This window comes from Anolis carolinensis, chromosome 1 (assembly GCF_035594765.1).
Source record: "Anolis carolinensis isolate JA03-04 chromosome 1, rAnoCar3.1.pri, whole genome shotgun sequence".
Taxonomy (NCBI): Eukaryota; Metazoa; Chordata; class Lepidosauria; order Squamata; family Dactyloidae; genus Anolis; species Anolis carolinensis.
In genome coordinates this window covers 23,457,484-23,474,933 of record NC_085841.1, presented here as the reverse complement: position 1 = coordinate 23,474,933, position 17,450 = coordinate 23,457,484, and the positions used below count along the sequence as shown (strand labels likewise).

General features: G+C 41.6%; 1 protein-coding gene and 1 long non-coding RNA gene across 3 annotated transcripts in view; one reads left to right on the top strand and one right to left on the bottom strand.

The window, feature by feature from the left end:
* Positions 1–615: 615 nt before the first annotated feature.
* LOC134296385 (uncharacterized) lies at positions 616–14,121 on the bottom strand. The gene is made up of 2 exons (XR_010003113.1): positions 12,308–14,121; positions 616–11,823 (listed from the first exon to the last, which is right to left on the bottom strand). It is a non-coding gene; the product is annotated as an uncharacterized LOC134296385 (long non-coding RNA).
* Positions 14,122–14,396: 275 nt separating this feature from the next.
* Positions 14,397–17,450, top strand: part of rhoq (ras homolog family member Q) — a 47,901-nt gene continuing 44,847 nt past the window's right edge. The window contains exon 1 of one of the 2 annotated variants that reach the window (XM_008104892.3): positions 14,397–14,720. In XM_008104892.3, the coding sequence (XP_008103099.1) occupies positions 14,576–14,720 (145 nt within the window). In that variant the 5' untranslated portion in view covers positions 14,397–14,575. The remainder of the gene's footprint in view (positions 14,721–17,450) is intronic. The other variant, XM_003217471.4, reaches the window with a different exon arrangement.

Sequence of the window (17,450 nt, the reverse complement as noted above, 5' to 3'; positions counted from 1 at the left end):
TCAAACTGCATTCATTCTACAGTGTAGATGCACCCCCAGCAAAACCTTTTTGCTGCTTTTATTATGCAATTCATTCTTTTTCTGGTTGCGGAAAAGAGGTAGGTACCCATACCCCAAAGCCTTGAGCAAAGAAAATCTCTGTCACTGATTTAACTAAACCATTAATTCTTTTCCAGGGCTAAAAAGTTTGTAGTTTTAAAAAAGTATTATTAATTTTTTTTATCCTGCCCTTCCTCTGTAAAGCTCAGAGGAGGCGTACACTTAATTCCCTTCCTATTTTAGCCTCACAGTAACTCTGTGAGTTGCATTAGGGCAGTGCTAAGGTTAGATGAAACTCTTCCTTGGGAGCACTGTGGGAAATTTAAAGGGTGGCTATGTTTGGCTGCACATGGTACTACATGAGGGAGAATAACCCCAGTGGGGCATCAGTTGTAGACCAAAGATACCAGCTAGGGATATCCATACCACTAGACCATGACAGTACTTTGACGTGGCATGCATTTCCATCTGTTCCTCGTTGAAAAAAGCAAAGATGACTGTGAAAAAGATCAGAGGAATCAAAGGAACAAGAGAGTCCAGGCTTTCTGGAAAGGAGGATGATTACAGTGAATGAGCTAATGGATCTCGTCATCTTTATCTTGGATTTTTACAGTGTGGTTTATCACATGGTTTCACAGCAAGTCTGGCATTGGGATATCGAAATACATTCTGAGATCATACTTGATGGAATAAGCAGCTTCACAGAGCTGCAACTGGAGAAGAGCAAGAAATAATTACTATGCTTGTAACCGATAGAATAAATATTTCAGATACAATAGGCCTTGATAGCCAGCACAATCATTTACTTTAATGTATGCTACATCACTCTTCTTTGTCTGTTGCTTATTTGATCATTATGCAATTCTACGCAAAAAAGCAAAACAGTAGTAATTTGGCCTGTGTAATATAGCAAACAAGTAAAACATTTTCTTCAGCTGGTAAAATGTTTCTGAGGTGCAGCATTTACCTGGGTTTTATCTCCTTTGGATGAAGCCCACTAAAGGCTTACTGGCAATGTATAATATTTGTACTTATTTACAAATGCACAGAAATGTAAAAACAAGACCCATAAGTTGCTGAGATTTTGATTGAGAAAGGTTGAGGGCACACTACTCCGCACACAAGGTCTCCCTTTGGTGTAAAACGCCAAGTGTTTAGGACAGGTTGTGTTTTCTGCATTTTGCATGAAATATTTCTCCACAAAGGTGTCTATCCATCTAAGCATACATGCACAAACACAAAAGGATAGGCTATAAACCTGTTCAAAGGCTACTATTTTCCTAGTCCATTCAAGAAAGTATCTGTTGTCATATTTTTCACATGTTCAGAAATGGCCAAAAGTACACTTGGAAATGCACAAAATACCTCCAAGATCAACTTTCCCTCATATCTTGCCACCTTGTGGCAAGGGGGATTTAGGAGGGAGAACCATTTTCCTTTTTACACTATTTATTTATTTATTTATTTATTTACAGTATTTATATTCCGCCCTTCTCACCCCAAAGGGGACTCAGGGCGGATCACATTATGTACATATAGGGCAAACATTCAATGCCTATAAACACATCGAACAGAGACAGAGACAACAGACAGACAGATACAGAGGCAATTTAACCTTCTCCTGAGGGGATGTTCGATTCTGGCCACAGGGGGGAGCAGCTGCTTCATCATCCACTCTGATGGCACTTCCTCACTTCCTCATTCCAACGTTGTAAATTAGTTAAACTTGCCTCCCCACTTTTATAAGTGGTACCTTATTTCCTACTTGATAGATGCAACTATCTTTCGGGTTGCTAGGTCAGCAACGAGCAGGGGCTATATTTTATTTTTAATTGACGGGTACTCACCCCGCCATGGGGTGGCCTCGAACTCATGACCTCATGGTCAGAGTGATTTATTGCAGCAGCTGTTTACCAGCCTGCGCCACAGCCCGGCCCCACTATGGTATTCATGAACAAACATCTCCAGATTTAGAATAGTCAAAGGCATAATTTAAACACTCCAATGATAACAAATCTTACTTCTTTACCTCTCATAAGAAGACAAGTCCTATGAGGAAGCACAGCTTTCAAATTTGTGTGTTGCTACACGTTAGTGTGTCAGCTGCAGTGTGTAGGTGGGCTACGCAAAGGTAACTAGAAATCTCTGTGAACTAAGCAATGAATCATATATTTTAATATATATGAAAATGACAAGTCTTCATGAGATATGCTGTGTCTCCATACATTTGAATATTACAATTTATGTATGAGTCTGCATCTCTTATAAGGAGTCGATTTAACATCCAGTTTGCTAGCAAAACTGAATTACTGTGTCATGAAATGATGTATGTCCAAAAAGTGTGTCACCAACATAAAATGTTTGGAAAGTGCTGATCTAGAGTGCATATGAGCACTATAATGTGTTGACTTTCTATGTGGAATCATAGAATCACAGGCATAGAAGAGACCCAAAGTGCCATCAAAGCATTCCTGAAAGATGGCCATCCAGCCTCTCTTTAAAGACCTCCAAAGAAGGAGATTCCACCACACTATGAGGCGGCATATTCCACTGCCAAACAGTTCTTCCTAATGTTGAGGTGAAATCTATTTTCCTGCAATTTAAATCAATTACTCTATGTCCTAGTCTCCAGAGCAGCAGAAAACAAGCTTGTCCCCTCCTCAGTGTGACATCCGTTCATTTATTTAAACATGTCTATCGTGTCCCCTCATAGCCTTCATTTCTCCAAGCTAAACATACCCAGCTCCCTAAGCCATTCTTCATAGGGCTTGGCTTCCAAACCTTAGATCATTTTGGTCCCCCTTCTCTGGACATGTTCTAGCTTGGGGTCAAGAAAAATCAGAATGTGGTTAGGGTGGCACAAGTTATAGTGAAGAAGAACATACAAGCTGAGAAGAGTGTTTTTAGTTTTGCTTAAGACGACTTGGAAAAGCGAAATCCCATCCTCTTCTCTCCTCTCTCTCTCCAGCAGAATTAAACTGAGTGCAAATCCTTTTGTACTTTGAATTCAGTTTGCAGGCACTGAAGTAAGCTGAGGACAAAGTGAGAAAGGGAGAGGAGAAAAGAGAAACTGGGGTCAAAGTGAATAATGAGATCTATACCACCAGATTGGATGTTATGGAGTGCCTTTGTTGATGACCAATCTTATCACATGGTTCCATAGTGCCACCAAGGCATCAAATGAATTGCCAGCCCTTTGTACCAGAAAATGCCCCATATGGATCTAAAGAAAGAGCATTTTAATAAATCGCCCAGCCTTGAATATTTTCAAGCTATGAATGGTGGGATCTGTGGATGCAGAGTCTGTGGATGTGGAGGGATACCTGTAAATAGTTAGAGAGACGGAAAGAGACAGAATTTTCAGAGAGCATCTCAATCTTATGCATCCATTAGTTTTTCTCCATTTAGTTGCCATTACTCACAAGTAAAGATACAATATACTGTAGCTTTAAAATGTGGGTTTAATCTCCATTTCGTGAGTTTCTGTCACATGCAAAAAGTTTAGTTTAAAAATAGGCATATAATCCCCTCTGCAATCATCTCCTCTTATCTGTAGCTCATGGCAGACTAATAGGAGGTTCTGGTCAAGGCAGATACTGTTATTAAAATGTATTTTAAATATAAAGGGCTTTTCAAAGGTACTCCACCTCATGTTGAACATCAGCTCCCATAGTTCAATAATCTTTTAAACCACATAGAAAGCTGTACTCAGAAAAGTAATTTTTGGGAGTACATCTCCACGAAAGCCACCTGATGCCTGGGGAATTTCTGAGAGTTTCAGCCCCAATTTAGGACTGAATGAGGGAGGGAAAGCAGGGAGAATTTTCTAAATGTGATATTCAGTGGCTTTCCATTTCCCAAGGAAACTGAGAATTTAACCATAGTTCCCATCCCACCTAAAAATACAACAGTTGCAATCCCACTTTCAGATGGCTGGTTTCAACCATTTCTATGTTAAGTGAAATCAGTGGGGTTGATTGTTCCCTGGCTTCATAAAGCTTGGGTTCTCTTCACTTTAAAGATGAAATCCACTGGAAGCAGTCCTGTGTTTTTTTTTTGTCAGCTCCGTGAGAATTTTCTTTAAAATGAAGACAAACAATAAAATGACAAATCCCCCTGCTTCTCCCCTCCTTGTGGGATGAGGTCCTTAATGAATCATGGGAGTTGTAGTTTCACAAGATCTTTAGCCTTCTTAGCCAAAGAGTGCTGGTGCCTCATCAAACTAAACCTCCCATGATTCCATAGCATTGAGCCATACCATTTACAGTGGTGTCAAACTGCAATAATTCAACAGTGTAAATGGACTAGAGTCTTGGATAAACCAGAGGACTGCCTCCCTCAAATGAGTTAGTGTGAACCATGTAAGGAAGTGGTTGAACTATATTGCATCAAGATTTACTAACCATATGTTTTCTATGTATATATGCATTCTTTTATCACATGGACACAAGTCTATATTCCTGCATGGCAGGGAGTTGAACTGGATGGATCTTGTAGGCTCTTCCAGCTCCATTACTGTAGTGGCTTTGGAGAGCCAAATGGTATAGTGGTTTGGCCATTGGCCTATGTTATTTGGCTTACGATTTTGTGGGCTAGAGTCCATTTCTCCTAAAGCTTAATGAGGTATGTTTTTCTTCCAGGTGCCAGTACGTGCTGGCATTACATTTTCCAATGACCTCAGAAGCTGAAGACAAAGAAGAATTTGGAAGAAAGGAAAAAAACTGGGACGCGTGTTTCCATTTGGCAAAGAACTTGGAAAAGTTGCTTTTGTGATCTACACTACTTCAAATTCCAGAGGCAGCATGGTCAATGTTCATACTATATTGGCTGTGAAGATCTAGGTATTGTAGCCTGGAAAAGTAACGTTTCGAAGTTCTGATTTCCCCTTTTGGAAGAAATTGGTTTAAATTTGCCAGGATCAATTATAATGTGGACCTCAATTCATTGTTCTTAGTCTCCATCTCCCTTCTGGCACAATTTTCCAGTCAGTCCACACTTAACAACGTGTGGTGGATGTCCCAAAATAATAAAACACCAGACTGCAAACTTTCCCAACAATGGACCTTTATATACTTAATGAATATAACTGAAAGTGTTAAATTCATTCAAGCAATTTTATGGTCACTAGTCAGGGATATTAAAATGATTTATGAACAGATTTTAATCAAAGCTATCGGCTTTGAAAAGGGTATTCTGAATTGATGAGTTTTCTTCAAACAATCTCTTGCTTCAAGTACTGAATGCCACGGCCTTAAAATGGTTCCCTCTCCAGCAAATAATAGATGTTACTGGGATGGGCATGTTAGATAACAAAACAATGGTTTAGACTTCAAAAATGAAACAGGTGGAGTCACTGTGGTTTTATGGTTTTCTTTGGCTAATATTCTTCATGACTTCATCACTTTTCCAACTCAGAAATGCACCACATCATACTGTTTGGGATAAGATGGAAACAGAAGACCCAATCGTGGTTTGAAGGCTATTTTCCTTCTTTTATAAAGGTTTTCACATGTGCAGCAACACACTTTTTCACTGCACATTTTCCAAATTGTCTTTCTAGCCAGCATCACTGTTGCATCTTATTTACTATCAAGAATTCATATTTTTAAAGTTGTCAACTTGTGATTTTTAAAATGCCTTAGCAGAGTCAGAACTGAATCAGAAGTCAGACAGAAGAGTGCCATGTCTTTTAGTGGGTCTCGGACAGATCTTGCAATGATGTATTTTAAAGATATAACAAATATATTTTAAAGGACTTTCTTGCAGAGTTCTGCAAAGCTAATGTGCTACTATCGGTTTTGCAATTCCTCAAAAGTAGCTAAATCATTTGTCATGTTATTAATCCTATCATTTGCTTTTTATAATATTATCATTCTTGGCTATGTGAAAAAAGTAAGAAAGTGGTTTAAAATATAGTATGACCTCCATTAACAGGACCAGTAGCCATGGTTTCATTTATCCATGTCTGACAAACATGTTCTCTCTATGCATCTTTTGGATCAGTAGTTCTCAAATTGTGGGTCCCCAGGTATCTTGTCCTACAACTCTCAGAAATTCCAGCCAGTTTACCAGCTGTTAGAATTTCTGGGAGTTGAAGACCAAAACATCTGGGGAACCCTAGGTTGAGAACTACTGTTCTAGATCCTCCAGCATGAATTTTCTTGGGGCAGAAGTCCTTCATTTCAATAGGGCATTCAAATGAAGTCTGGGAACGCATTCTGTGTTGAACGTATTCTGTGTTCTATTACAGTACTATGTGTTCTATTACTATTATAGTACAGACCCTATACTGTAATAGATATCACCAAATATCAGAACAGCATTGCGTAAAAGATGGAGCAAGCTTGGTTTCCGTTGCTCCTGAGGATAAGATCTAAACCCTCAGAACCAATTTACATGAAAGGACATTTTGACTAAAAATTAGAAATAATATCCTGACAGTAAGAGCTATTTGAGATTTTCTGACAACCTCAGAATTTAGTGGATTCTCCTTCACTGGATGAGCATATGTTAGGGATGCCTTTGCTGAACTACATAGTCATTTCTATTCCTTTCAACCCCATAGTTCTATGCTTCTAACAGAGCTTCTGACTTGCCCAACACTGACTGGAGCTTGGTTCAGAACTTTACAAAATTATGTGTAAAACTACCCTTTCCAAACTCTGGACATATTTAGGCAGAAGGTACGCACAACAGCAGTTTTCCAGGATTGCTTCAGTCAATATATTGAAAGTAATCTTCCAAAAAATAATTTTTTCCAAGTACTAGTTTGCATTATGTTTATTTATTGATAATTGTGAGAAAGGGGCTTTTCCTCCAGTAGCTCTGCTGGAGGAGATCGTCTACGGCAGGCATGGGCAAACTGTTAGGAATTGTGGGAGCTAAAATCCCAAAACACCTGGAAGGCCAAAGTTTGCCCATACCTGGTCTACAGTCAGGTTGGCTTAAACTGTTCTTGGTTTTTAACTAAATTATATGTCAGATTTTAATACTGTCTGGGCTTGATGTTTGTTGTCACTAATAATATTGGGTTTCTTCTTAACATTTGCTATTTTATTTATCTGAAAAAAGAAACACTGAATGTGTCTAGATCAGTGGTGTCCAAACTCCCTCCAGGAGTTTAGGACTCCAACTCCCAGAAGTCCTGGCCAGCTTGTCGAATGGTCAGGAATTCTGGGAGCTGGAGGACCAAAGGCTGGACACCACTGGTCTATGATAAAACTAATTTTTATGAACTGCCTAGTCTCCAACTCTCCCAATTTAGCAAGCCTAGTCTCAATTAATTATACTTCTTCATCTGTGTTTAAAATCCCCAGTTTCTTCTCTTCTTCCTTTACCCTGTCTTGCTTCAACTGATGCAAACAGAATTTTAAGTAGTTTGCATTCAAACAAATGGAAGGAGAAGAAGACTCAGAATCTTGTCCTTCCATGTAGGCTCAGTCAAAAGCAAATTGCTGCATCCTCCTGTAGCTTGTGTTTTCCTTTCCATTAATAACTTCTGGTCACACTCTGATGTTTCTTGGCAGTAAGTGTCCCAGCTTTTATCTGTTAAATATTGGAGGATACTAAGCTGTGGAGGAAATGCACACTGTCCATGGAGCTAATTCTCTGTGTGTGAAATTGAAGCTGAAATATCTCCTTACATTTAAATCAGGCTGTGAGATATATATTTTTTTGTCCAAGGAGTTGTGAGTGTCCTGGTGAGGTTAGGGACCATTATCAATCTTTCTGCTAATTGTGAGTTTGACTTGCCCTTGGAACTCTTCCTCCTTACACTGCAAGTTCTTTTCACCATGGATTGAAAGAAAACAAAATAATCAGTCATGGGTGCAGAAAGACCAAATTGCTAATTTTAAAACAGAAATGGAAAACATTTGTGAAGAGCCTTAGCTGGCTGCAACATTGCTAGAGGCCTCTTAGCGCCCAATCTCAAAATCTTCTTCAGAGCCTGAAATTGGAATGCGGATTGCACTTGTACCTTAAATGATAAGCAGTTGTTTTGTGCTGCATCCTGTACCTGGATTTCTCCAGATGTGTTGCGACTGCAAGAGTTATCAGCTCAGCCCCAGCCATCATGGCTAGCTGTACTATAAGGAATAGCAGCTGTAGTCCTAACAAATCAGGAATGTATGTGGTGAACTGGTTTTGTGGGTGAACTATAATTGACATATGTGGCTTATACTTGCTTACCATGGTAAGATCTATTTTGTCTCTCAGATAACTACACAAATTACATGCAAAGCTAGGGACTCTATTTCATTGAGGAGGCAATCTGGCATAGAAGCCTTATAGCAACATTTCTCAACCTGGGGAACGGGATCCCTGGGCGGGTTGCAAGGGGGGCTTCAGAGGGGTTGCCAAAGACCATCAGAAAACACATATTTCTGATGGTCTTAAGAACCCAAATCACTCCAGTATTTTCTGTTGGTCATGGGGGTTCTGTGTGGGAAGTTTGGTTCAATTCTATTGTTGGTAAGGTTCAAGGGGCTCTTCAATTGTAGGTGAACTATACATCCCAGCAACTACAACTCCCAAATGTCAAGGTCTGTTTTCCCCAAACTCCACCAGTATTCAAATTTCATCCTATTGAGTATTCGTGCCAAGTTTGGTCCAGATCCATCATTGTTTGAAGTCCACAGTGCTCTCTGGATGTAGATGAGCTACAATTCCCAAACTCAAGGTCAATGTCCACCAAACCCTTCCAGTATTTTCTGTTGGTCATGGGAGTTCTATGTGCCAAATTTGGTTCAGTTCCATCATTGGTGGAGTTCAGAATGATCGTTGATTGTAGATAAACTATAAATCCCAGCAGCTACAACTCCCAAATGACAAAACCAATCCTCCCAACCCCACCAGTATTCAAATTTAGGCATATTGGGTGTTTGTGCCAAATTTGGTCCAGTGAATGAAAATACATCCTGCATATCAGATATTTACATTACAATTCATAATAGTAGCAAAATTACAGTTATGAAGTACTGTATCAATGAAAATAATTTTATGGTTGTGGGTTACCACAACGTGAGAGGATCAGGGCATGTAGGGGTCGTGGCATTAGAAAGGTTGAGAACCACTGGGTATAGCATGATAGTCATTGATGATCCATCATCTCCCTACAACAGTCATTTCTTATACAAAACCCACCAATAGCACCTGATCGCGGTATATTCCCAGCTATATTCCCATTGTATTACCTGATATAATGATGTCTGGCTACTTTTGTGTCATCATGCCAACACAGAATTAAAATGAGAAAGCAAGATTATCTGGCTTCCACCCCCACTCTCTCTCCCAGTTAAGAAAGGTTTAAAGGCATTCTTTAAAAATCAAAACTCTAAATTTTACAAAACTGCAAATTTCCTTGAAAATAAAATTTTTAAAAACTTACTTGAGCAATGGAGTTGCAGGAGGGTAAAATTCTTTCCCCAACAGAATGCCCAGCTGTTAAAATTCTTCCATATTAGAGCTATAAAAAGATATTTTATGAAGAAGTCTGGGTGTTGTTAAAAAAAAAGTAATGTTCCCAAACTGCATCCCTAATCTTACCCAGAAAATATATTTGTCAACACTTGCAGCTGATCCTTTCAACGGAAGATAATATGTACTGGAGCGGAGAACTTCTGAATACGTAGTATGTGCTTTATCATTGCAAATACAACATAGATAGAGGGGTCAGAACATAGGATAAAATGACAGTCTAGCCATACATATTTATGTAAGCTGGTGATACAGCCAAAGAGATCTCGAATCAAACTTGCAAGACGTACTTTCAAAAAGAAATAAAGCAACACAATCTCCATCTTATTGAAAGATGAATGATGAGTGTTGCGACTTTCCAGGCTTGAAGTATAAGGCACTTTACTACAACATTCACTTCCAGGATCAAACCATACTGACTACTGGTTAAAGCAGTGGTTCTCAAACTGGTTCTCAAAGTGTTTTTGGACTTCAGCTCCCAGAAGCCAGGGTCACCTTGGCTAACAGTTAGACATTCTGGGGACATCTCCCCAACATCTGGAGATCTAACACTTGGGAATCACTGAGTAAAAACCACATAAATAAAATTAAAGAGCATATAAATATCTACAAATATCAAGTACTGTTCTGATGTTAAAGGGAGTTTGCTGCAAAGGAATGTCCAATCAAACCACTGGTTTTCAGCCCTGTCATGTCTCTCAAGTAATGTGCATTACATTGTTGGTGTTTTCTCTTGTTTTGTGGCTTCTCAGATGAATGTATTTATGAATAGACAGACAGTGAAGACTTGGGTTTCAATCTCTGCTTAGCTCTAATGGTGCCAGAATGGTCCATCCCACGAACTAGCCTCTTTTTGAATATTTGTGAAGATAAAAATGGGGAAGTAGGTTACATGATGCACCCAACCTGTTGGAGGAAAAATGTGATACCAATATCTCTAAATATTGCAATGAAGACCCCTGTCTAGATCATCACTTTGTCATGGTAAGTAGGTTTGTGTGTTCACTTAACACTGAAAAAAAATCAAAGTGCTCTAACAGCAGGCACAAACCAATCTCTCTGGAATGTCAGCTGTAATGCTAGAAATTGTTGACCATTTTCACTCCCTTGTCAGCCACCTCTCCACATGACGCTGAAATACACTGTCTCACCTCTGTGAGTACAGCATTTTTTCGAATGAAGCAGAGACTGTTTGTGGATCGGGACATTTGCAGGGATACCAAGATGTTGATAAAGTTATTGTCCTTCCAACTGTATTGTACTCCTGCAAAACATGGACCATCTATAAATGCCACTCTCAACTTCTGGAACAATTCCATCAGCATTGCTTTTGAAAAATCCTGCAAATCTCTTGGGAAGACAGGCAGACACCTCAGACACCTCCAACACCTCACAACCTCTGAGTATGTCTGCCATACATGTGGGCGAAATGTCAGGAGAGAATGCTTCTGGAACATGGCTATACAGCCCAGAAAACTCACAGCAACTCAGTGATTCCGGCCATGAAAGCCTTCGACAATACATCTTTGAGACAGTTGAACATTATACAAGACAGAGAGAATAATAAGAAATAAAGATTCAAGAGCCTTAGTTCAGCCAGAACTGTGTCTATCTCTCAAAGACTTTACCTTTCCTCATAAGTACTTTGTAGTGAGACTCAGAAGGAGAGAAAGTCTAAAATTCTTGTCAGTTAATAAATTCTTTTTTAAAAATATATAATATTTTATTAGGTTTTTCTAGGAGATAAATTTAAATGATAAAGAGATAAAGAGATACTAAAACAAATCTATAGGATGTTTGGAAAGGGGGAGGTAATATGGGAAAAGTGGGAGGAATAGGGGAGAAAGGGCCTTGGAGGTAAAGGGTTAGGGTTAGAAAGGAAAATAAGGTTGAGAAGGGTCAACTAAACATTTCATAATTCAATCTTCCTCCTCGTGTCCATAGTCAATTTATTTAATCCAATCATTGATGTTCTTCTCGCGCTTCTCCTTTTCTTCTCTCTAGATTTCAGATGGTCTTTCTTAAATTTAAAATAAATGTTCTCTAAACAATCATTTTGTTCTTCTTCTGATTTAAGAAGTCTTTTACTAAGCTCCAGTCTACGTATTTTCTTGTCAATCCTTGGTGACTTGTCAATAAATTGGTTAGTTCATCCATGTTTCTCACCTCCAAAATCTTTATTTCCCATTGCTGAAGAGTTGGTAATTCCTTTAATCTCCAGTTTTTTTGCATATACTAGTCTCGCCACAGTTGTCAGGCAGCTTAATTATATGTCTTGATTCTTCTCCAATTTCTTATTTATTATTCCTAAGAAATAGGTTTCCGGTAATAAGTTAATACGGAGGAGGAAGAATTGTTTAAAGTTATGGACAATGCGGATGCTGTTGCACGGTTTTGGTCTAAAACTATTTAGTTGCTTGTGATCCCATTATTTTATTGCTTTTAAACTTGTTTATTATGCAATGTTTTTGACACAAAATAAATAAATAAATAAATAAATAAATTATTTACAACATTTTTACCCGAGGGGACTCTAGGCGGCTTACAATAAATTAGCAAAATTCAATGCCCAAAAGCAAAAACAATAAAATCATACAACACAGTTAAATCAATTAAATACTTAGTAAAAACATTATACAAAGCTTAAAAACATATAAATACTTAAGTCCATTCAGCTAGATACCTCGTACATAAGCCAATAATTTGGGTTGTGTCACGATCATAGTGCTTATTCATTGAACACTTGTGCACATAGCCACGTCTTTACATTTTTCCTAAATCCTAGACTTACCTAGGCAATCCCTCGTAGTTCGAGGATGATGGTCCTCCGTCTCTGTTGTCTTGGGGATGGATCCGTAGATGGCTGAAGAGACCTATTCTTGATCTGCATGTTCTCCTGCAGTGAAGACATCAGTTTCCAGGTGGAAGGCGGTCCAAGTCAGGGTTGGCTTGATGGGCCTTCCTCTTGGCACGTTTCTCCCTTAAGCCCTCCATTCGTGCCTCTTCGAACTCCGCAGCACTGCTGGTCACAGCTGACCTCCAATTAGAGCACTCAAGGGCCAGGGCTTCCCAGTTCTCAGTGTCTATGCCACAGTTTTAAGGTTGGCTTTAAGCCCATCTTTAAATCTCTTTTCCTGCCCACCAACATTACATTTCCCGTTCTTGAGTTGGGAGTAGAGTAACTGCTTTGGGAGATGGTGATCGGGCATTCAGACGTGGCCAGTCCAGCGGAGTTGATGGCGTAGGAGCATCGCTTCAATGCTGGTGGTCTTTGCTTCCTCAAGCACGCTGACATTTGTCCACAGGATTTTTCTGAGGCAATGCTGATGGAAACGCTCCAGGAGTTGAGTGTGACGTCTGTAGACCGTCCACGTTTCGCAGGGTTGGGAGGACAATGGCTTTGTAAACAAGCACCTTGGCATCTCTACGGATGTCCCGATCATCAAACACTCTCTGCTTCATTCGGAAGAATGCTGCACTCATAGAACTCAGGCGGTGTTGTATTTCAGTGTTGATGTTGACTTTTGTGGAGAGGTGGCTGCCAAGATAGCAGAAGTGGTCAACGTTTTCTAATGTTACACCATTAAGCTATATTCCTGGCATTGCAGAGGGATTAGCTGGTGCCTGTTGGAAGAGCACTTTGGTTTTCTCGATGTTCAGTGAGAGGCCGAGCTTCTCGTATGCTTCTGTGAAGGTGTTTTGAGTGGCTTGTAGGTCTTCTTCTGAATGCGCACAGACTACATTGTCATCAGCATATTGGACTTCTATAATAGATGTTGTGGTGACCTTGGTTTTGGCTCTCAGTCTGCTGAGAAGACTAGAAGGGTCGGGGCCCGCCGAATGTTACCAGAGAGGGCGTCCCACAGCTGAGGGGCCACCACCGAGAAGTCCTGTCCCTCGTTCCCACCAGCCGCGCTTGTGAGGCAGGTGGGACCGAGAGCAGGGCCTTCCCAGACGATCTCAGGGTCCTTGATGGTTCATAGGAGGAGATACGTTCAGACAAGTAAGTTGGACCGGAAATAAGTTAATAAATTCCAGTTAATAAATTCTTATTTGATTCCGCCATATAGTCTCTGATCTGTTTCCTGTGCAGCCAGTTCACCTTCCAAGTAGCTAAGATAGTGTGGGGGCAGCACAACCTTGTGGAAGTGTTGAGGAGACTACAAGGGCCATCCAGTCCAGTCCAAGTATTCCAGTGTAGAGGAGGTCCACTCCAACCTTTGAGAAGCAACCAACCCTGAAATGTATGGAGCGGATCCTCTTCGGAAGTGATGACATCATCCATCCCGGCTGAGAAAGCGCTGTGGACGTTTCTGGTGGCAGGTGGCACTTGGGAGATGATCCCTCAGCAGTTGGGGCAGCCAGGGCTCCTCCTTTCAGTTCCTCTCCAACTGGCCTGGGGTGGAGGGAGGGCTTGGCCTCATTAATTCAATACATATATACATATACATATACATATACATATACAGAGAGAGAGAGAGAGAGAGAGAGAAAGCTGCCTGACATCCCACCCCCTTGCAAGAAAATAAAGTGCCTGTTCACTCCCCTGCTTTCCGTTCTCTCTTTAGGCAGGGCCTTCCTTTCTAATGACGACGAGGTGAAGGAAGGAGAAGGGGGGGGTCTCGAAGCGGGCTAAAGTGGCCCGTGTGGACGTGTCTCCCGTTCCGCTTTCCAGTCTCAGGGAGGGAAATCCCTCCGAGCCAAATTTGGCACCTTCAGAGGAGGAGGAAAGCAAAAGGAGGAGGAGGAGGAGGAGGAGAAGCCACGCCGCCGCCTCCCCCCGTGATTTGTGGCGCCTGCTGCTGCTGCTGAGGCGAAAAAGGGGAGGAGGGAAAACACAAAACCCTCTCCAGCATTTAAAGAAACCAAACTCAAAGAGGGGGAGAGAGAGAGAGGGAGAGGCTGAAGCTCTGCCTCTCAACCAGAGCCTCCTCCTCGTTCTCCTCCTCCTCCTCCTCCTCGTTCTCCTTTGCGCCTCGCTTCTTTCTCTTCAACACAAAACAATGACGGCGGCGGGTCCGGGCGCCTCCTGCTCCTGCTCGCCTTCCTCCTCTGCATCATGGCCAACGGAGGGGCGGCGGCGGTGATGCTGAAATGCGTGGTGGTGGGCGACGGGGCGGTGGGCAAGACGTGCCTCCTCATGAGCTACGCCAACGACGCCTTCCCCGAGGAGTACGTGCCCACCGTCTTCGACCATTACGCAGGTGAGGAAGAGGAGGAGGAGGAGGAAGATGGGACGAGGCTGCTTTCCCTTGGGGCAAGAATGGGCAAACTTCGGCCCTTCAAGGGTTTTGGACTTCAACTCCCACCATTCCTAACAGCCTCAGGCCCTTTCCTTTCCCCCCTCAGCCGCTTAAGCGGCTGAGGGGGGAAAGGAAGGGGCCTGAGGCTGTTAGGAATGGTGGGAGTTGAAGTCCAAAACCCTTGAAGGGCCGAAGTTTGCCCATGCCTCCCTCCTTCTTCCCCGAGAACTTGAGGGGAAACTTCGCCTCTCTGCTGCTGTTGTTTTCGTGTCAGGAGCGACTTGAGAAACTGCAAGTCGCTTCTGCTGTGAGAGAATTGGCCGTCTGCAAGGACGTCGCCCAGGGGACGCCCGGATGTTTGATGTTTTATCATCCTGTGGTAGGCTTATCTCATGTCCCCGCATGACAAGCTGGAGCTGACAGAGGGGAGCTCACTCTACTCCCGGATTCGAACCGCCAACCTTTCAGTCAGCAGGCCTGCCTGTGTCTGTCTCTCTCTGTCTTATTCCATCCTTCTCACTCTCGCTCTTTCCGTCCTTCCTTCCTTCTCTCTTTCTCTTTCCTCACTCTTCTCTTTCCCCCTCAGTTCTTTTCTTCCTTCTTTCTTTCTATCTACAGTAGAGTCTCACTTATCCAAGCTAAACGGGCCCGAAGCTTGGATAAGCGAATATCTTGGATAATAAGGAGGGATTAAGGAAAAGCCTATTAAACATCAAATTAGGTTATGATTTTACAAATTAAGCTCCAAAACATCATGTTATACAACGAATTTGACAGAAAAAGTAGTTCAATATGCAGTAATGTTATGTTGTAATTACTGTATTTACAAATGTAGCACCAAAATATCACGATATATTGAAAACATTGACTACAAAAATGGCTTGGATAATCCAGAAGCTTGGATAAGCGAGGCTTGGATAAGTGAGACTCTTCTGTACTTCCATCTCTTCCATCCTTTTCTTCATCACTCCCTTATTTATTTCATTTCTATACTGCTTTTCTCAACCCTTGGGGGGGAAGGGCACTCCACTCAAAGCAGTTCAGGACAAAGTAAATGGCAAAATTCAATGCCTCACAAAATATAAATATATCACATATTTATATATTTATCACCCGGCGGTGCAGCGGGTTAAACCGCTGAGTTGCTGAACTTGCTGATCCGAATCCAGGGAGCTGGACAAGTTCCGGTTCGTCCCAGCTTCTGCCAACCTAGCAGTTCGAAAGCATGCAGATGTGAGTAGATCAATAGGTATTGCTCTGGCAGGAAGGTAACCGCGCTCCAGGCAGTCATGCCAGCCACATGACCTAAGAGGCATCTACGGACAATGCCGGTTCTTCGGCTTAGAAATGGAAATGAGCACCAACCCCGAGTCGGATATGGCTAGACTTAATGTCAGGGGAAAACCTATATCTTTACTATATCACATAACTAAAATAGCATATAACAATAGATTAAAACTGACAAACTAACACATCAAAGTTAGAACATTGCACCAATGCTGAAGTTATTGTGGCTGACTTAATATTGCTCTCCAAATGCTTGCTTTAAAAGCCATGTTTTAAGTAGTTTCCTAAACATCAGGAGGACGGGCATGTTTAGCCTGCAGAAGAGAAGGCTGAGAGGAAACATGCTAGCCATGTACAAATATGTGAGGGGAAGTCATAGGGAGGAGGGAGCAAGCTTGTTTTCTACTGCCCTGGAGATTAGGATGCGTAATAATGGCTTCAAACTACAGGAAAGGAGATTCCACCTGAACATCAGGAAGAACTTCCTCACTGTGAGGGTTGTTCGACAGTGGAACTCTCTCCCCCGGGCTGTGGTGGAGGCTCCTTCTTTGGGGGCTTTTAAGCAGAGTCTGGATGGCCATCTGTCGGGGTGCTTTGAATTAGATTTCCTGCTACTTGGCAGGGGGTTGGACTGGATGGCCCATGAGGTCTCTTCCAACTCTACTATTCTATGATTCTATGGTTCCAGACTCAGCAATGAGTCCAGGAGAACTCCTAAGTGGAGAACCTGTGTTCTTCCATCCCATCCTCCTTCCCCTCCTTGTTCTTTCCCTCCTTTATTTCTTTGCTTCCTTTTCACCTCCCTCCCTCTTGTCTATCATTCCCCTCCTTTCCTCTTTCATTCCTTCCCTTCTTCCTTTCACGTTTCCTTCTTTTTTTTCTCCTCCCCCTTCCTTCGTTCCTTTTCTCCTTCCTCTTTTCTTTCCTTCTTTTGCTCCTTTCATTTTTCCTTCATCCTTTCTTTCATCTTCCACCACATCTTCTAAATTTGATAAACTGGTGGTCAAGAAGATCCTATTTAGAGGTCCAAAGATGTACATGGAAACTGGAAAAGTAAAAAGAATGTGCAAGTTGGGGGACATTTTATTTTGTAGGAAAATCCAATTTACTCCTTCCTTCCTCCCCCTTTCCCTTTTTCCTTTCTCCCCTGTCTTCATTTGAGAAACTGTTTGCCAAGATGATCATATTTAGGAGCCCAAAGATGTGAATGAAAACTGGGAAAGCACAAAAAAAAGAATAGCAAGAGATGGGGGAGAAATTAAAATTGTAGAGATGTCCTGAAATACTTTCCATTGTGGGCACACATAAGTTGGTATGTGTCAAGAGGAAATACACACTTTTAATGGGAACAATCTGTTTCTTGCATGTGGAGCCTTCTTAAATGTGCTTGCTCTGCTCGGCTCC